Below are 20,778 nucleotides of genomic sequence, written 5' to 3'. Positions count from 1 at the left end.
TTTAAAGCCATGGGTTCACTGCCAAAATAAAAACAGAACTTCTTTAAGGTTAAGAGGTCATATTTGCGCAACATTGTGTTTGAAAATAGCTACAGTACTTATTTCAATTTGAAAAAAAATTTTATAAGCTAGCTACAACTACAATATGGTTAATTGTCAAAAGAAAAAAAATTTTGAATTGAAAATCGAGTAGAAAGAATAACAAACAAAGAAACGAGCAAATAAGAACAGTAATCATTAAAAGATTAAAAAAAAACAGCCAATAATTGAAAGTTGAAGAATCCATCCACGAAGAAAGGCCAACATTAATTACAATACCACCAAATGGTGAAAACCTCTTCTTCGCAAAAAGATTGGGTAGAATAATCAATAGTCAAATCTACTCATTAAGATTGTATGAGTTCTATATATCGAACCTACCAATTTCATGCCTCTACTACGAGAATATATTCAATTGATGAACTTCGTTGGAGAGGAATAAAGTAGCTGCATTGCTCGATAGAAAAGATAACAGCGTGATCAACTCCAAAGGAAGATTTATCGAATTTTTAAATATTAAAGTATTAAGTTGTCCGAAGAAATTCGTTTGAAAGAGAATTTTGTGCATTGGATAAAGCATTGTTAAAGGAGAATCAAGTTTTGTGGCATGTTGATACTGTTTTATTTTTCAACAGCGTGATTAATTCACGTTGACTCTCAGAAGCTCCTGGTGAAGGAGCCATTAGTGTAAATTTATTAAAAAATATTCGGCTTCTACCATAGTTTGACGTGAATAGCGAATGAGAATATATGCCAGATGCGATAATGCTCCAGGTATGATATTATAATTTTGATCGTTCAAGTTGGAAGGTTTAAGGAAAACACACCTGGTTGAGCTTTAAAATGAAAATCTTTTGAACGCATATAAATAATGAACGATTATAGAATACCCGTCCATTTTTAAAGGCACCCTGACAAATTCGAGGATACCCCATCCATAGTAAAACATAATAGAAAAGTTAAACTAAAGTATTATTTAGCTTTAAATCATTATTTATTTAGTATCATTCATTTAGTGGTCAATATATAGATCGAAGTTTAAAGAACGAGGCATATTATAGAAGTGGATAGATAGTGTGTAATCTAGGCAAGTGATTAAATACAATTACAACACGTTACTACAATGAAAGCAAATGGTGAATTCTCATTTCTTAATACAGAGACAGGTAACTTTACAAACAGCTCACGGAATATTGTTCTGACTCAAAAATATGTGCACTTATATACCAAAGCCATGCTTCATCTATTTCATCAAGATTATTAAATACTAATGCGCTTTTGGCCAAGTAAAATGTTTCACAATGCGCAATTAAAGCATCAGTTTTAAAAATTGCGCACATTGCCACTTTGTGAGACAATGCGCCAGGAAATTATTCCAAGCGCAAGATTAAGTTAGCCGTCAAAACAATATAAAATAGACTATATAATTCATTGAATAAAGATATGCTTCAATTAAGCTTAAAATTTATAGTTTGCTTACAACAAAAATAGGATTGCAACCCAAATGCAAGATAAAAGCCTAGCTTGATGACAACACCCGTACAAAATACATTAGCAATGAAATTAGAAGTGCACAGCTATGCTATACTATGTATTCATATATGCTAAACCAAATTATAATAAAAATAACTTCCATCCTTGTTTATGTCAAAGTTACGGACAGCTCCACAGATTTTCTAGTTTCGGGTGCACTTCGTAATGTGTAGCAGTTCTAACAAGGTACAATCTCAGTTGATACACAATTTTTACTGGTCTTGGTAGTTTCCAATCATGTAACACTTTCCAAATTCCTTCTCATGTATTAATTAGGGTGCTTTAGCAAGAGTACCAGAGCCCTCTATTAGTAAGAGTTGGGACATCTATTGTTATCCGTTTAGCTTACGTTGATTGGGCAATATTGATCACCTGATCAATTTCCGCCATTTTGGTTCCTAGTTTTCAAATTTGAGCTAGTGTTTATATAGCAATTGCTGCTAGTAATACAGTATTTTGAGATAATATTGCGTTTTTTTATGGATAAGTTTGTAATAACTGATTGTTGACGGCTAATAAATGTCATTACATATCGCAAGAATCGAGGATTACGAAAAAAATGAAAGAAATGCCTTTACGTCGAACTTACGAAATTTGATTGCGTATGGTGATTGTTGTGCTGAACTGCTTTTGATATAAGGTTCAATTAACTGACTCAAGTAGAGAAACATTTTTGGGCCAAATAACATTGCAAAGTTCGTGCTGATGCAGTTTCAATAGTTTCCTTACTCCAAAGCTTGTTTTTTAATCGAAGATGATTTATCATTATGTTCTGAAATTGGTCAATCTACAAACCTCTCAATTCTCAGCCACTTCCACACTAAAACAAACAACTACACCAAATCACAGAAACTCTTATGATTTTCCATGTTGTATTTTGTATTTTTAGTTCATAATTTAAAAATGAAGTAATTATAATTAGGATATTCACTGAAACAGCTGAGTACAATATATTTTTGGTAATGAATTGTACAAATGTACCCTACTTCTGTAGCTCAAAGTAGAACATTACTTCTCTTCTAGACTTGTCAATGATATTTTAATTGTAGGTTTTGGTTTATAAGATCACAGAGGCATATCTCCATAATTTCAGCTATTTGGGCTTTTTAATGTATATTACAACTGTTGCTACCTTTCTCATATATATTAAAATATTGCTGGCTTTCTGATATGTATTTAGGTGCTGCTAGCTTTTTGATATATATATTTCACTGGCAATACAAGGCATAGAATTTGAACAAACGGGGCTGAGCCCCCTCCAACACACCCCTGTTTAATCAATAAACACATACAGAAGTTCTGTCATTCCTCAACCAATAAATTTAACTCTTTGCTAAATTAAAGATTGGATCAGACTCATATGCTGTATAAAAGACTACAAACAGTAGCATTTATAGCAAACAGACTGTTCTTCAACAACAGAAATGTTTCATATTATAGAAATAATATATTCATTTTAAAGAAATGCTTCACCAAAATTTTCAGCAGAATCCCTAACAAACTTTATTAGAAATAAACTTTAATACTTTATAAAGTGATAAAGGCGAAATAACTTCATATAAAGGAATAAAACGTTTAAGGCCAAATGCATCTTGGTCAAATCATTGCATAATCATTCAATAACTAAAAAGTAAAAAAGTCTGTCATTTTCTGCTGAGCAAGAAAATTTTGTGATCTTTCAGAATAAAAAATGTCATGCTTGGAATAAATTGGGGGGCATAAACCACTCACTGCCATCAAATTGTTATAAATCTTGAACACAAATCTTTCCTGACCAAAACTGCATGATTACTATGATTCGAAGTTTCGAACAAAGTCTTGTCCTACTATTTGATAACACTGATGCCAGGATAACATTGCCGCTTGCCACCAAGCTTAAAGATCTTGAAAACTTGTTACAGAGTCGGAACATAAGCCGAGAAAACACGTTCACGTACGAAAAATACTTCTTACAACGGGTCACGATCAATTTGAAGCACGAACTAGTAAACCGCACACGAAGCTCAAACCAATGAAATTAAATCAGGTCTGCCGCAAATCGTTAAAAAAACGCAAAGAACATGCTATTATTCCTAATATATTTGATACTACCATGGAATAAGCTTAAATTGCTTTCTTCTTTTGCATATAAACCCAATTTCCAATAGTATTATTATAGTTTCACTTTGCAAGTAGGAACCAAAATGGCGGCTCCGCGCTCGCCCCAGACCGTTTGTCCCAACTCTTACTAATAGAGGGCTCTGAAGAGTACGACTACGACAACGAGTACGAAGTTTGACCGTGTAAGGGAATGGCACGAGGAAGTTTGTTGTCGTTGTCGCTTCGTCAAAATTTATTTTTAGCAATAAACAACAGAACGAGCCTTTTTATTGTGAAAAACACTGACGTTTGCGAAGCAGCTACGGCTCCATTTGTCAATAATGATATCAACAAATCGGTAATACTGATTTTGCGAGAACATAGGCCTCTTCAGAGTGAAAAATCTTTACTATTTTAAATATTATGTACGATATATTTATACTATTTTATTGTTTGTTTACCGTTCACTTTGCGTACGAAATACATGAAAGTTTTCAAGGTCATATTTTCCTTTTAAATGTACATATGCGCTCAAAAAAGGTTCTAAAGTAAAGTCTGTATGCTCAAAAATAGTGCTGTAAACTAATTTCTTACACAATAAAAAAATATATCTACTTTCTTTGCTTAAAAAGACATCGTAGTCGCGACTACGAATTTTTTAAAAAACATCGTACTCAGATTGATGACGGCTACGCGTTTTTGTTGTCGCAACGATTACGCGCCAAAATGACGTAATTCGTACTCGTAGTTGTACTCGTAGTCTTTGCTAAAGCTCTCTAATGCCATTATGCCAGTAGAGATTTCAAAAGCAAACGAAAGACGTTAAACTTTTTAAATAAACTTTATCAAATGTAAACAGATCGTTTACTGAAAAAAACTTGCCACAACAACTCTGAAATAAAAAAAATCAATCTTACTTATGCCAACCATAAAGTCCATTCCGGTCCAGCAAATGTTTCAAGCAGCTTGCTTACACAAATCTCTGAAAAAGTTTGTGGAGTGTCGAAATTTCCGAGGAAAAAAGTTGTTATCAAATGACTTGAGCAAGAAGTTTCTGTTAAAAGCAGTTTCTTTATTTTAGTAAAATAAAAACCCATGAAGAAATTACGTACATAGGTAATGGATGGACTGCAAATGATTGTTCATCGTTCTTTGTCGTCCTTGCTCACTGCTCGCTGCGATATATTACCATAAATGGAAATTACAAATTTTTAATGACGTCAAACAAGATGTAGATATGAACGTTCAAGGTCATATTTGAAAAAAAATGACTTTTTGTCAAAAAAAAATGAATTTTTGTTAAAAAATGAATTTTTATCAAAAAAAAGAATTTTTCGTCTAAAAAAATGAATTTTTTTGTCAAAAAAATGAACGTTTTTTTTGCTCAAAGTCTCAGGTTGTATCAAGCATAGACAATAAACAACCATAAATGGAAATAAATGGAAAAAATTATAGTATTGTTGACAACATGCAATGAATTTTACAAACCAAAAAAAATAGCGATCTTTGATTCAACAATGGATTCTTATTATTTTTTATTACATTTAAAAGATTTTAGAAACAGAAAAGATACGACGCATTTAAAAAAGTCAAAGAAAAAACAGAATTGATCACCCACTACAAAGTACAAATCCAAATTGGAATGACAACGAAATCTCTGGAGAATAATCGAATTTCAACAACGAAAATTATATTGAAAATTTAGGTAAGCTAGATAATGTTGAATACCAAGTTGAGCAAACTATGTAAAAATGTCGAACTTTTACTTCATGAAAACCATAAATTTACAATGAAATGAGCAAGATAACTCATAAGTGGCTTTAGAATTTCAACTTCAATATTTGTTGTGGTTGGGCATTTGTGCTGGGTACAATCTGCTCCTAATTTGGATTAAATCCAGATGTTATAGTAAACTATGATAATAATAATCCATTGCGACTTATATTTTTCATTTTATTAGGTATATGTGTATTAATAATAATATTTTGAATGTTTTCTTAACATTTTACTTCTAATTATCATTGAAATCTATATTTCATTTACGCATATCTATCTATCTCATGATTTGTTCCCTTAAATGTTTGTGTCTGATACAAGCTGGTACTAATTGGGATTAATTACAGATATTACAATTGAAACCATAACATCATCTTTAACTTTCAGTTACTTTTTTAATTGAAAAATATTTTTTTAAGTATTTCACAACTTTGATGTTTATAATACATGCTAGTATTAATATTATCATGTAAAATTTAGATTTCAGAATACGGGATCACAACCAAAATAGAAACAGAACGTCTTCGAGGTCAAGAGGTCATATTTGCGCAAAATTGTGAAAACACACAATACTTATTTCAAATTTTAAATTTGAATCATTTGCATCAAGACGTTTAACACAGCTACAACCTGGATGATTGAGAAAAGAAAGAAAATTTGGAAACCTTAATCGCGTAGAAAGAATAAGAAACATGAAACGACAAATTAAAACAGAAAATAATAAAAGATTAAAAAAACAACCTAATACTTGAAGAAACCATCCACGAACGAACACTACGAACACCACCTAAGATAGTTCCTTCCAAGGAATCATGAAGACGAAGATCAAAACTTGGAAAAACCTCTTATTCGCAAAAAGATTGAATGGAATAATCAATGATCCAATCCACTTTTTAAGATTATAGGAGATCTATAAATTAGACCTTCCTATTTCACGCTCTTCTTCGGCAATCTATTAAATTTTAAGTAATACAAAAGCTACATTGTTCACAGAATCGACAAAAAGGTAGAAACTTTATGCTCATGCCTACATGCAAACAGATGACATCTTTGAAGGAACACGAAAGAAGATCAGTTAGTGCATGCGCGAGACGAGACCAAATGTTTAGCGTTAGCACCTGCTTAAGTCAGCAAGCCAGTGCAAAAACGAAAAACATCTTTCATTCCTTTCATGAAATAACGATAATGCAAAACAAATAAATAGAATGTTTTAATGATTGCTTTGCAGATTCTCTTTAATTGATTTAATTTGTTTGAGCACACGTCGAATTACACATTATTGTTTTTATTTTATAATTTATCATGCTTTATATTATTGTATAAACGTTCGAGATATATCTAAATTTTAAGTATGCATTTTTTGGCAAATACAAATCTTGTTAATTAAGTAATAATTTCCCACTATTTTCTTAGTTCAACAAAGTTTTGAAAAATGTCAGCTAAAGATTGATACGATGTTGAATTAATGCTGAATTGATGAATTCGGGCTGTATTCACTATCGTACCCACAGATTAAGAGAGTAATCTGAAGGAGGAATGTAATCTGCATGTTTTCCAAAATCATAATAGGGTAATGTTCCCCCAAATCTTGCTGAATTCTCCTCAGTGATCCCAATTCCATGATCAGCTCTGCTACAGCTTGAACCTCCACCACCAATCATCAAGACAGCACCATCACCTGAATCCCAATCACACCAAAATCCAACATAACTGCTATTTTGAATGTTGCTGCTGCAACTGTTCTGTTCAAATCCGGCTGTGGTTTTGTACTGACCTCCATAAACAACTGGACACCTTCCACGACAAGCATCACTGTTCCAAACTTTTCCATTTCTCCAATTACCGTAACTTGTAATTTTAGATCGAAAAGATTGACCTGAATGGAATTAAATGTAAATTTATATGCAGATGTAACCAATTCAAAAGCAACTAGTGGTGATTTTTCATAAGAATAATACGTGGCAAATTGTTGCTTGTAGAAACGTTCTTATTAGCATACTAAGAAATATAATATGTTGCTGTGTTTGTACAGGCATGTGCAAACCGAGGAAACCTTTGAGAGAATTCAAGAGCAGATCAGTGTATGCCCGATAGCGAAAGTTGAGAGTTGCGCGTGCTCAAGAGTCTCAAAAACGTCTCAATGGACAAATAATAAAAAAAATTTGTTATCTCATACAAAAAGCAACACATGTAAAACAGATAAATTTCAAAAAATGTTTAAGAGTTGTATTTTTGCAATCAACGTATCCATGAATTGTCATAATTGTTGAAAAACAGCAAGAAAGACTTTCCTACGTGTGAGCAGAGCGTATAATAATGTTTATAACTGCAAACGTAAAAACTTGCCCATGACACTCTTCATTTTTTGTAATGATTCAACACCACATAACAAGTCATTGTGTCCAATTATAAATGGCGTAAAAAGGACTGATAATTAAGAGCTATCAACAATAAATGGCATTCAAATTTTTTTAAAAACAATAGCCTGTTGACAATTCATTCTTTATTGAAGTTGTCTGTAAAATCACGAAGTAAAAAGATCCAACAAATAAAGCTGGTGTTGATTGCAAAATAATCTAATTAGTTTTCATTACATTTTAGCATGAGTATTCAAAGCCTGACCAATTTACTGTTGATTACATACACAAACGATGGAAAGAAGGACATGGGATTAGGAGGAATTTTTGACATTACTCAATGTCTAACCAGATATCAAAAATCATAGATGAGCTTCTGATTTTTCATACGTTTAGATAACTGAGTATAAAATTGCCTTTATCGTGTGTTAATGAGCAGATGACATAAAAAACGCTGTGTTTTGTTTTTCTCCATTCCTTATTATTTCAGTCACACCAGTAGAAACAACCAATGTGCATGTAATACACAATAGTAGTTTTAGCAAGTAGCAATTTCTTGCTGGCAAGGGGGGGGCAGAACTTCGCTTACGATAATAACTTTACCAACTATTCAAAATTTTAAATTATAATTGATCTAGTTTTAATTAATTGACTAGCTCTTACTTTACTGTTTGTTGAAATCTATTCTTAAAGAAAATTCGCTGCTGATATTTCTCACAAAAAATTCAATACATTTTATTGCCAATTTTTGCCTTACAGAAACAAAAGTGGTATATTGTAAATGGACATTGAGATACCTTGAAGGCAGTTTGATGTTGTTTGCAGTAATGCAACGTTGTTAATATCATCGCTCTTGTTATCTTAAATTCGTTTCCTTTCAAATTCCAAAATGCTTCAGATATCATATCGTAATTGTCAGATGGATCGTTCACTTTCCCCTGAGGTGTCATTTTATCATACCAAAACCATCCGTTGCTCATCATCCAGTTTTTGGAATCGTTGTTTGAAAAACGAGCGACGAGAGTCCAGGATTTCAATGACTTGCCCACCTGCATTTACGAAACAATGCTTTGAGTTTTGTTATCAAAAAAATTTTTCTCATGTTCGTTCCAGGGAATTACGCTTTCACTTAGAATTATTGTAAAAATAAGTTTAGTACATTACCAGCATGCAATGCTAAATACTATTGTATTTTTTTTGCTGTTTTCTATTAATGTTACGTAGCTCTAGTATCCCTTATTTGTCCTGCCATGTTAATTTTAGTTTGTTTGTCAATTGTAAGAACAGTAGATTTCTGAAGAATTGAACATAATGATGTTTTGAATTAACATAGCAGGATTATCTAATTTGCCGGTCATGTTACTAAATATATTGTTTTCGTATCGTCATTTTTCATTTATATCTATAAAATAAACGCAATGAAACGCGTGCGCTGATTGGTGTAGAGCTGAGTTTGCATTAGCCTGTGCAAAACACAACTGAGCTCAACCACAGGCAGGGGCAACCCTCGACCTTCGGCCTCAGGCTTGCACTGATCTGCTCTCGAGTTCTCCCAAAGGTCTCCTCGGTTTGCATAAGCCTGTGCAAACTCAGTAAACATCTTTTATTTCTTAAATATGATATTACAACTAGTAGACAAAAAGTAGTTCTCTTATAAAAATTTCATGGTTACTTGAAAATATTAATAGATTATTCGTTTGATGAAGAAACTGTATCATTACAATGACACCACTAATAGTAATAACGCCAAATTCCTGTTAACAATAAATTATCATAGTGCATTCTGTATCGTCCAATTATCTGAATCCATCCATTAAACAACCAATCGGAAGCTTTTACAAAGCAAAATGCTTGAAAACCAATACTATAATTCTCTCTTCTATATAAGACTCAAAACAGCAAGTCGGTCTAGTTCAATAATTTTGACGATCGTCGGCATGCACAAGCAGAATGAATGGGGACACATTTAAAAATGCTTCTTTTGATCTTTTTTGATCTATCTTTCAATTTACAGGCATACCTCATAGACAACTCCATTTCATTACCATAAAAGAATTGCGACATTCTTTCATCTAATACTCGTTTTTTTAACGAAGCTTTTAATGCAACATTTGCTATCTAGTAAGCACTGACTTTTATTTTAAAGTTACAAGTAGCAATGTAGCAGGTTTATTGATGACAGAGAAGTTTAGTACGGTGGCCCACAAGTATCACGGCAAATTAAAAACTCACGGCAAATTAAAAACTCGCGGCAAATTAAAAACTCGCGGCAAAGTGGGTTGAAACACGTGGTAATGACGAGTAGTATTAATTCACAATGGCGGGCGCCCAAGAGGAAGAAAATTTAATCAAAGAATACTTTAGTAAAGGCTTCAAGTACGACGAAATCATCGAGTTATTGAGCAAAAACCACTCAGTAAAAATGAGCATCGCAACTCTTAAAAGACGTATAAAACTTATTAGACGTATAGCTTAAAAGACGTATAAATTAAAAGACGTATAAAAAACGTTATCTACTGTTAGACGTATAACTTAAAAGACGTATAAAACTTGCCGCGAGTTTTTAATTTGCCGTGATACTTGTGGGCCACCGTAGTTTAGCGTACGCGTCACTGACTTTTATTATAAAGTTACAAGTAGCATTGTAGCAGGTTTATTGATGACAGAAAAGTTTAGCGTGCGCGTCGCTGACTTTTATTTTAAAGTTACAAGTAGCATTGTAGCAGGTTTATTGATGACAGAAAAGTTTGGCGTACGCGTCACTGACTTTTATTTTAAAGTTACAAGTAGCATTGTAGCAGGTTTATTGATGACAGAAAAGTTTAGCGTACGCGTCGCTGACTTTTATTATAAAGTTACAAGTAGCATTGTAGCAGGTTTATTGATGACAGAAAAGTTTAGCGTACGCGGCGCTGACTTTTATTTTAAAGTTACAAGTAGCATTCTAGCAGGTTTATTGATGACAGAAAAGTTTAGCGTACGCGTCGCTGACTTTTATTATAAAGTTACAAGTAGCATTGTAGCAGGTTTATTGATGACAGAAAAGTTTAGCGTACGCGTCACTGACTTTATTATAAAGTTACAAGTAGCATTGTAGCAGGTTTATTGATGACAGAAAAGTTTAGCGTACGCGTCGCTGACTTTATTATAAAGTTACAAGTAGCATTGTAGCAGGTTTATTGATGACAGAAAAGTTTAGCGTACGCGTCACTGACTTTATTATAAAGTTACAAGTAGCATTGTAGCAGGTTTATTGATGACAGAAAAGTTTAGCGTACGCGTCACTGACTTTTATTATAAAGTTACAAGTAGCATTGTAGCAGGTTTATTGATGACAGAAAAGTTTAGCGTACGCGTCACTGACTTTTATTTTAAAGTTACAAGTAGCATTGTAGCAGGTTTATTGATGACAGAAAAGTTTAGCGTACGCGTCACTGACTTTTATTATAAAGTTACAAGTAGCATTGTAGCAGGTTTATTGATGACAGAAAAGTTTAGCGTACGCGTCACTGACTTTTATTATAAAGTTACTAGTAGCATTGTAGTAGGTTTATTGATGACAGAAAAGTTTAGCGTACGCGTCGCTGACTTTATTATAAAGTTACAAGTAGCATTGTAGCAGGTTTATTGATGACAGAAAAGTTTAGCGTACGCGTCGCTGACTTTTATTATAAAGTTACAAGTAGCATTGTAGCAGGTTTATTGATGACAGAAAAGTTTAGCGTACGCGTCACTGACTTTTATTATAAAGTTACAAGTAGCATTGTAGCAGGTTTATTGATGACAGAAAAGTTTAGCGTACGCGTCGCTGACTTTATTATAAAGTTACAAGTAGCATTGTAGCAGGTTTATTGATGACAGAAAAGTTTAGCGTACGCGTCACTGACTTTTATTTTAAAGTTACAAGTAGCATTGTAGCAGGTTTATTGATGACAGAAAAGTTTAGCGTACGCGTCGCTGACTTTTATTTTAAAGTTACAAGTTGCAATGTAGCAGGTTTATTGATGACAGAAAAGTTTAGCGTACGCGTCGCTGACTTTTATTATAAAGTTACAAGTAGCATTGTAGCAGGTTTATTGATGACAGAAAAGTTTAGCGTACGCGTCACTGACTTTTATTATAAAGTTACTAGTAGCATTGTAGTAGGTTTATTGATGACAGAAAAGTTTAGCGTACGCGTCACTGACTTTTATTATAAAGTTACAAGTAGCATTGTAGCAGGTTTATTGATGACAGAAAAGTTTAGCGTACGCGTTGCTGACTTTTATTATAAAGTTACAAGTTGCAATGTAGCAGGTTTATTGATGACAGAAAAGTTTAGCGTACGCGTCACTGACTTTTATTATAAAGTTACAAGTAGCATTGTAGCAGGTTTATTGATGACAGAAAAGTTTAGCGTACGCGTCGCTGACTTTTATTATAAAGTTACAAGTAGCAATGTAGCAGGTTTATTGATGACAGAAAAGTTTAGCGTACGCGTCACTGACTTTTATTATAAAGTTACTAGTAGCATTTTAGTAGGTTTATTGATGACAGAAAAGTTTAGCGTACGCGTCACTGACTTTTATTATAAAGTTACAAGTAGCATTGTAGCAGGTTTATTGATGACAGAAAAGTTTAGCGCACGCGTCATATCGTGCAAGTTGTAATAAAATGGCGTGAAATGGCGTGGACTCGTTTCTGTTCTGTATGATAACATCAAGCCATTTTTTACATCAGTCAGAGATGATAAGACATGTTTGTTAAGTTTCTTTGTTAAGTTTAAACTACGACGGTAATAGTTAGAATAGAGATATTTTCAAACATGAAAATCGCGGAATGTAGTAAATGCAATAAGAGCAATATGAAAAACCGTCATGTAAGTTTATCTTAATTCCTACCGTCGCGAGAGTTTGGAAAAAAGTCCAATTTCCTTTTGAAGAAAATTTCCTTGAGGCATTATTTAATGTTGTGTTACTAGTTTGGCAATTTATATCATTTTCTTTCGCATCATTCATATAATTAAAGCCAACACATTGGGGATACTGTTGAAAGCATTTCATAAAACATTCGATGCGATTGTCAACGACAAGACTTGATATGACGTCCTCACCTGCTAGAACATCACCTTTATAGTAAAGTACAGAAAAAAAACACAATTGACATCATTTAGGCAACTTACATGAGGTCACACCATTTAAAATATAAATGTAAACATACAAATTCAACAGAGCTTTTAAAAGTCTCATACCCCAAGCCGTCAAATAACTATTTGTTTCTGATACTCTTTTATCCCTTCCATGTAAAAGGAAACACAGGAAATTCTAATTTTTAGTCACGATATTAAAATATAGCTATAGCTATACTTCTTTAATTTTCGACAGTTATTATATTAATCAACAATAACACAGTTTGCAACTGGTTTGCTGTGTTCAGAAGAGATGTCAATTTCTATGAAATTTTTCCTTCCAAAACCAGGCCGTACGGTTAAGTGAGAGCACACGTATCTGTTTCCACATGCTTATAAAATTGTTTTGGATATATACTTTTTAATAGCCCGGAAAACGTTGAAGCAACAAGGAAAGGTTTGAGTTCTGATTAATGAATGGAAGACGTATAATTACGAAAACCCTGTGAAAAATCTCTATATTTTCTATATTATAGTAAACGTTTTTCATGTAGCTAGCTAATTTAACATTAAAAACACTTTCACATTTAAATGTTCAGAATAGCAACGATCAATTAACATTTCACAAGCAAAAAAAGTGTTCAGAATGGAAGTAATCGCGTACAGACAATTGAGCGAGACATTTTAATTTGAATAACCGCAAACTATAAGCTCAACGTCGCCATTGAACGTAGTCGTAAATTTCAAAAAGCGTATGACTACTTTACCAATACAACAGCATTAATTCACAAACTTTTATATTGTGCACATACCGTTCGTAGTTATTTTTCTGAACACACTTTGCGTGCGTACATGCCAACGTCGATGCATTGCAGGCAGGAATTACGAAAAAAATGAAAAAAATATGTGCATTCATCTTTTATATAAGAAAAGTCTGTTTTCAGTGTTATATAGCTGGCGTAATGGACAGCATTTTTCACTTTATAAAGCTGTGTTTATTTTAGCTAAAATAAACATTGTATTGCCCTATGAAAACTTGACTCACTAATGTAATGTATGCTTGTCATTCACAAAAGTAAAGATTTTAATATGACAGCTGCATGGCTGTCGCACGCTTTTTTATCAAAGAAGAGTACACTATTAAAATAATGAATTAATGCATGGCTTGTTTCGTCAACGAAAAGTCGTTATTGACTTTTGAATTCAACAATACATATATATATGACAAAATCTTCATTGCAAAACAGAATTGTTCAATGCTAACACTACGTCATTTTATTGAATTATCTGCTTTTATGTTTCTAAAGGTCTTTCATAACTGCGTTGTATGATTCTTTTATACTTTGCGCTTACGAGATGACAACAAAGTAGTTAGTGTAATCTTTTAACCGCTGACATACAAAATGGCAATTTTTCCTATTTGTGTAAAGTTGAGTATCATTCACAGGACAGCATTAAGTTATTTTTTTGCCGCTGGCCAATTAGTGTTTTTGGGCCCGCGATATCATTGTCTTCCGCTACGCTAGCAGATTTTATTCTGGTCCATATTTTCCAGGCAGTTGTAGTTGTATTAATTTATGACTGAGAAGGCACAACGCATGCAGATTTAGGCTTTCAATCGATCGAAGCATGTGAGTTATGTGACACCAATAACTTTTGAACAAGGAATATTATCAAGCTGCATTGGCGTAAAGATTTTCACCTCAAACAATAAGTTCTTTGCAACTGCGATTAAATACAACAAACAGCATTTGTTTTCTTACAGGGGCCGAGGAGAAGGGAGGGCAACTTTTTTCCTTATCTCTTGTTTTGCAAAGTGTAAAAGTATAAAAATCCGCTTTAGCAAATACTTACATTTGATAAGTATGGATTTTTAACAGTATTTCATGTCTCACTTATGTTCCACATTCATTTTTTAGTTGATGTTACATTGATCAATTATAGCACGTTTAGACTGATTGCTGGAGTACGATATCCTGGTTCGGAAGGAATCTCCAGGCCCTTCACACTACGTAGTATCCACTAACTTCGTCAATTTATAATTCATGTTTTGCTTTGTAAACAAGTTTTGAAACCATGTGCTGGCAAAATACGTGCCTCTCTGTACACGTTACTCAGGTGTCGTCGTTCACATTGGTGCCCTTGCCCGAGCACCGTACTTACGTACTACCTCTTTTCCTAGTGACAGACCTGGGCACTTATGCACGGGCACCATCAAAATGTTGTGTTCATATTGGTGCCCGTGCCTGAGCACCGTGCCAGGGTACTCAGTCTGAACGCACTATAATAAACTTTACAAACGAAATCAACCAAATTTTGTATATTGCACGATTCCTGACAAAACTGTTAAAAAATAACTTTGCTAACAACAATCTTATTCTGCGACCTTCTTTTGCCTCCTCACTTTTCAGTGTTGCTTCTTAACTCCAGGATTTTGTAAGATAATTTGAGAATATTTGAGAAAGAAAACACAATATTATGTCAAAAGTTTATAATTATGCTTGATAAGGTCAGCATATGTAATATAAATCTTACATTAAGACTAAATTATACATCATTGTTCCAAAGCACAATCTTGTTCAAAAATGCATTGCAACAAATTAGTAAAATTACCACAGATATGATTACCCGCGTTCAGTATGTGTTTTATATATCAAATACAATGGTGTTTAATTATATTGTTAAAGCAATTGAAAAATCATAAACTAACGAACCCACAAATTGAGTGAATAATTTGAAGGAGGTTTTGATTTTGCATTCGTTCCAAAGTCAAATTTTTTTTTAAATTTCTGTTCATCTGTTGTCTTGCTGCCTATCCCAATCCCGTGATCCACTCCATTGCATTTCTCTCCTCCTCCACCTATCATCATTACGGCAACATTACGGTACTTACCGCTGCTCCAATCACACCAAAATCCTACATAACTGCTATTCTGAATATTGGTCTGGTCACTTGAACAGCTGTGCATCTCGAAACCAGCCGTATCTTTGTACCGACCTCCATAAGTAACTGCACAACTTCCAAGACATTTGTTTCTGTTCCAAACTGTTGTACTTCTCAAATCCCCATAGCTTAAAATTTTCGATGGAAAAGATTGACCTGCATGAAGTGAGTTAAAGATAACTTTACTGCCAGGGTCATCTCTAGAACGTTAATTGGGAGAGTGATGTTTATTCATGCATTCTTTTGTGCCCGACTGATTTATTTGAAAAAGAAATTAATTTATAAGATCATAAACATTTATAAAATAAACGCAATGAAACGCGTGCGCTGATTGGTCTAAAGATGTATTTGCATTAGTCTGTGCAAAACACATCAGAGCTCAACCAATCAAATCAATCATAACAATCAATCAGTCAAAGAGAATTTGCAAATCGATCATGAATACATTTTAGAGGAAAAATTGAAATGTTTGTCTTTTTTGCATCTTTGTTATTTTATAAAAGAAATAAAAGTTGTTTTTCGTGTTTGTACTGGCTTATGCAAACCTCGGAGACGTTTGTGAGAGCTCTCGAGCAGGAGCAACCCTCGACCTTTGGTCTTGGGTTTGCACTGATCAGCTCTCGAGTTCTCCCCAAGGTCTCCTCGGTTTGCATAAGCCCGTGAAAACACAGTAAACTTTGTTTATTTCTTAAATAATGATCACATAAACTAGTATAGACTTTACCACTGGAGGTAATGCTATAACTAAAAGCTACAATAAATTGCTGTTGATTGAAAATTGTTGAAGTTAACAGTTCAAACTGTTACCAAATTCAAAATTTCAAAAGAATTTCAAAGATAGGTCTAACTTGCTTTTGATTTTTACTTGTGTTTGGATTGTTTGTTTGGCAAAAAAGCGGACAGTCCAACTTGCCTTTGAATATAGTTAAACTAACCTTTCAATAGTGTAATTGACTTTGAATAGTCTAAATTGTCTTTCAATAGTTTGTTTGGCAAAAAAACGAATAATCGAACTTGCCTTTGAATGGTTGAACGAGCCTTTGAATAATCTAAATTGTCTTTCAACAGTTTGTTTGGAAAAAAAACTAATAATATAACTTGTCTTTGAATGGTCGAACTAGCCTTTGAATAGTCTAACTTGTCTATCAATAGTTTGTTTGGCAAAAAACGAATAATCTAACTTGCCTTTGAATGGTTGAACTAGACTTTGAATAATCTAAATTTGAGTCGTCTAACTTGCCTTTGAAAAGTCTAACTTGCCTATAAATAATTTTTTTAGCAAAAACGAGCGGTTTTTATCTATACATTTTTTTCAAGATGAAGTATGTATTGCTGACTTTACAACGCCAAAAAAACATTTGATTTAAAACTTTTGCCTGAAACAAAAAAAATAATGTAACTTAAATAGACATTAAGATACCTTGAAGACAGTTTGATGTCGTCTGCAGTAATGCAACGTTGTTAATATCATCGCTTCTTGTTATCTTAAATTCGTTTCCTTTCAAATTCCAAAATGCTTCAGATATCATATCGTAATTGTCAGATGGATCGTTCACTTTCCCACGAGATTTCTGTCTTTTATTCCAAAACTTACCATTTTCAGGCATCCATTTTTTGCTATCATTGTTTGAAAAACGGGCGACGAGAGTCCAACTTTTCGATAATTTTTCTACCTAAAGATCATTGTCTTATGTTCTTTAAACAAAGAAACTTTTGAAATGCCCATTTTAAATTTGGGAAAAAATTTTAGTTTCAGAACAGCAATGCACGCAAAACTGTCATATCTTTTTAATTTCGCTCCTAAACATCAATAGTAAGCTTCTTACATGCTATCGTTTTTTTATGTATATCTCACTCGTTCTCATCCCTAAATATAGTTCCTGTTACCTGTCCAATTCTTATCAATCATAACTATAAATTAAACTATTAAAGTATCTGTTTACTACAAAAACTACCTTAAAGACTAGATTTCCTTAATTTATTGGGCAGAAACAGAAGAAAAAACCTCATGAGTGATTAAAGGTACCTCTCAGTTGAATGAGTTGCATAGAATAAAGATTTGACTGTAAAGATTTTTCAGTTCTGGGAAAAATATCAAATTTCCAACCATCTTCTTTGCTGATTTCATTCTTCTCTAACTCTTGTCTCGAGCAAGTAAGCGTGGAAATGAATTTTGAAAGTTGCATGCAATCAAAAAACATTGTCAAAATTGCTAAGTTCTTACCGTTTTAGGAGGATGAAGGTCGTGATACAATGCCCATTTTCCTTTGGTGTTCATGGTGTTACTTTTTTTGGTGTATGTGGTGTTACTAGTTTGGCAATTTATCTCATTTTCATTGGCAACATCAAGATAGTTAAACCCAACACATGGCTTTTGTTGAACACATTTTAATAAACACTCGATGCGACTGTGAACGACATGACTTGAAAGCATATCTTTTGGTGTTAGAACATCCCCTTTACAATAAATAATAGAGATGTATGTATCTTTAAAATGGTTGGCTTTATAACTGTGGTTTACAATTTATTTTTATTTTTATATTGATCTTTATGTAAATAATGCAGCTTTAATGCCTTTGTTGATGTCACCATGTTTTTGGTTGTCAGTTTCCATTTGTCGACCATGGTATTTAGGGGATATAACCATAATAAAACTTCCTTTTCCAATGGCCCTTGTTACATGAATAATTCTCGCATAATAGCTAACAGTTTACAGCGAGTTTGCTCCTTTTGTTAGTACATATAACTACATAGAAAAATACATCCCTGAAAAACACATCTCAATGAGCCATTGAAATCATGCGATGCACAAGGATTGAAAATGAGTCTATTTTGTAACTGCATTTGCAAGCAAGCACACTTTGATTTTAAAAGTAAGAAAACCCATCGAAACGATCAAACCCATTAAATATTATTACTCAGGTATGAGTGCACTGCAGCCTTTACAGGCTTCAACAAAAACATATGGAGACTGGAGACAGACCAGCCTTTTCATATAAATGATCTTGGATTTGTAAATTTGTCTCATTCGATAAACAGTGATGTTACATAAATTGTCTAGGATGTTGCTAAAATATTTGGAAAAAAATATTATTCTGTGAGCACCTTACAAAAAATATCAACTTTGCTGTTTTCAGCAAGTACATATCACAATATCTTCAAAACGCTACTAGAGTAGCTAATTTACATACGGCAAGCGTCACTTTCAGTGAAATAGTGCACTCTGACTCTGAAATATTTGGAATTTTCCGTAACCAGCCGTGGTCTATGAAACGTAATGTAAACGCATTTTGTAAAGCAAACAGCAAAAGGTTTGTACAACACCGCAAGAAAAAAATATTTAGCGAATGTGAGTTGGAAAATACTCGGGAAGTGAGTTTTATTATATACAGAAAACATAATTTCAAAGGATTCATTGTCTTTTTACATAAACTAGAGGAATGAATGCCAACCCTTGCAAGACAGTCATGAACATAAAATAAAGAATGTTTCGTTTCAGGCAAAATTATGCCCAACAGCTAATGACGTTTTAGCTAATCAACCAAGTTTGCACGACCAATGTCAAGAAATATCGGACATCTGTCTTTTAGTAAATAAACTTTGCCCTACCGGACAAAAGTACCTCGCTGGCTTAATATTTCTCGGTAGAAACTTGAGCTTGGTTAATAAGAGCTTATCAATTTAAGAGCGTTTTGTTTTGGATAAAAGCTCTGTATATTTATGTTGCCATGAAATTAGTTTGATTGCTTTGATCACACTATACTTAAATTAAAATTCCAAACAAACTGTTAAGAAAACAACTGCGCAAATATTATCAGTATGAGTGATTCAATTCAGATAAATTGCAATTAGTTTCTCGACAACATCTTTTTCATCTTCTTGTAATTTTAATTTGCTCTAGCTAATAAACAATAAACGTAAACTCAGACTCTGAGTACTTCGGTTAAATGGGCTGGAAACTTTTTTGTCAGTAGAGAGGTATTTTGAAATTTAAATAACCAGTAAAAATACCAAGTACTGGCATTATTAACAGTAGGAAAGACAATTAAAAGTAACCTTTCGAAAACAACCTTGAAAATATAATTACAGAATAACAATAAACATTCTCAAGTATGAAACAAAAAAATTGATACTCTAAAGCCTAGCTTTGAAACAATTTGGAAAAGCATTTTTCGTGTAAACATTCAAATGTATAGTATAATATTTGTAGACATTAATTTAAGCACATATGGTTTTAGTAGCGACGTTGAACGTGAAGATCAATTTTCTTTTTGAACAGTGTACATACCGTTATCTCTTATTTTCCTGAAAACACTTTGAGAACGTTTGCATTCCTCATACGTTGCATTGGAGGCAGCAATTGTAAGAAAAAAAGCAAAAAGGTGTGCGACCATCTTTCATGAAGAACAACAGCACTTTGGGAAATTCTGCAATACTGCAGTAATATAGTTACTGCATCTTAGAATATATTATGCTTGTAGCTACAGCTGTGTTTATTTTGATATAAATGTATTCAATATAAAATGAACAACGCACGTTTGAATATACATTAATCATGGCGATTTAATAAAGTTGATTTAGTTTAATTTTTAATCTATGTAAACTCTTAGCAAATGTTGCTTCTTAAAACAATGCTTGAAATTTTTTCATATCTGTTTAAAACTAGAGATTTCTTTGAACTTGAAACTTTCTCGTTAGTTACTATCCTTAAAATTATAAGACCACGTGAGAAACGTTGTCGTTAGTTACTATCCTTGAAATTATAAGACCACGTGAGAAACGTTGTCGTTAGTTACCATCCTTGAAATTATAAGACCACGTGAGAAACGTTGTCGTTTGTTACCATCCTTAAAATTATAAGACCACGTGAGAAACGTTGTCGTTTGTGACATCCTTGAAATTATAAGACCACGTGAGAAACGTTGTCGTTTGTTACTATCCTT

The 20,778-nt window shown here is 33.2% G+C and overlaps 2 protein-coding genes and 2 long non-coding RNA genes across 4 annotated transcripts; 1 reads left to right on the top strand and 3 right to left on the bottom strand.

Moving 5' to 3' along the window:
• Window positions 1–1,158: 1,158 nt before the first annotated feature.
• On the bottom strand, window positions 1,159–4,789 carry LOC124454741. Its single transcript, XR_006951592.1, has 2 exons — window positions 4,569–4,789; window positions 1,159–1,750 (listed from the first exon to the last, which is right to left on the bottom strand). It is a non-coding gene; the product is annotated as an uncharacterized LOC124454741 (long non-coding RNA).
• A 356-nt stretch (window positions 4,790–5,145) lies between these two features.
• LOC124454717 lies at window positions 5,146–6,644 on the top strand. The gene is made up of 2 exons (XR_006951576.1): window positions 5,146–5,356; window positions 5,908–6,644. It is a non-coding gene; the product is annotated as an uncharacterized LOC124454717 (long non-coding RNA).
• LOC124454716 lies at window positions 6,636–12,860 on the bottom strand. The gene is given in 4 exon segments (XM_047005493.1): window positions 6,636–7,303; window positions 8,582–8,635; window positions 8,638–8,833; window positions 12,665–12,860. Coding segments are annotated over 4 exon segments (792 nt in total). The 5' UTR covers window positions 12,827–12,860; the 3' UTR covers window positions 6,636–6,923.
• Window positions 12,861–15,367: 2,507 nt separating this feature from the next.
• Window positions 15,368–20,778, bottom strand: LOC124454380. The gene is made up of 4 exons (XM_047005190.1): window positions 20,124–20,778; window positions 18,060–18,292; window positions 17,256–17,508; window positions 15,368–15,991 (listed from the first exon to the last, which is right to left on the bottom strand). The coding sequence occupies exons 1-4, from the start codon at window positions 20,227–20,229 to the stop codon at window positions 15,597–15,599; spliced, it is 987 nt and encodes a 328-aa protein (XP_046861146.1). The 5' UTR covers window positions 20,230–20,778; the 3' UTR covers window positions 15,368–15,596.

Source organism: Xenia sp. Carnegie-2017, unplaced genomic scaffold (genome assembly GCF_021976095.1).
Source record: "Xenia sp. Carnegie-2017 unplaced genomic scaffold, XeniaSp_v1 HiC_scaffold_3, whole genome shotgun sequence".
Classification (NCBI taxonomy): Eukaryota; Metazoa; Cnidaria; class Anthozoa; order Malacalcyonacea; family Xeniidae; genus Xenia; species Xenia sp. Carnegie-2017.
Note: the sequence above shows the minus strand (reverse complement) of the source record. Positions and strands in the feature narration are given on the sequence as shown.

Excerpts from the sequence above, each read along its gene's own strand:
- LOC124454380 (XM_047005190.1), bottom strand. The coding sequence starts at position 20,229 with ATGGTCGCACACCTTTTTGCTTTTTTTCTTACAATTGCTGCCTCCAAT. Across the intron at positions 18,293-20,123 it reads CAGGAAAATAAGAGATAACG|GGGATGTTCTAACACCAAAA; the intron begins GTATGTACACTG and ends TTTATTGTAAAG. Across the intron at positions 17,509-18,059 it reads ACCTTCATCCTCCTAAAACG|GTAGAAAAATTATCGAAAAG; the intron begins GTAAGAACTTAG and ends AATGATCTTTAG.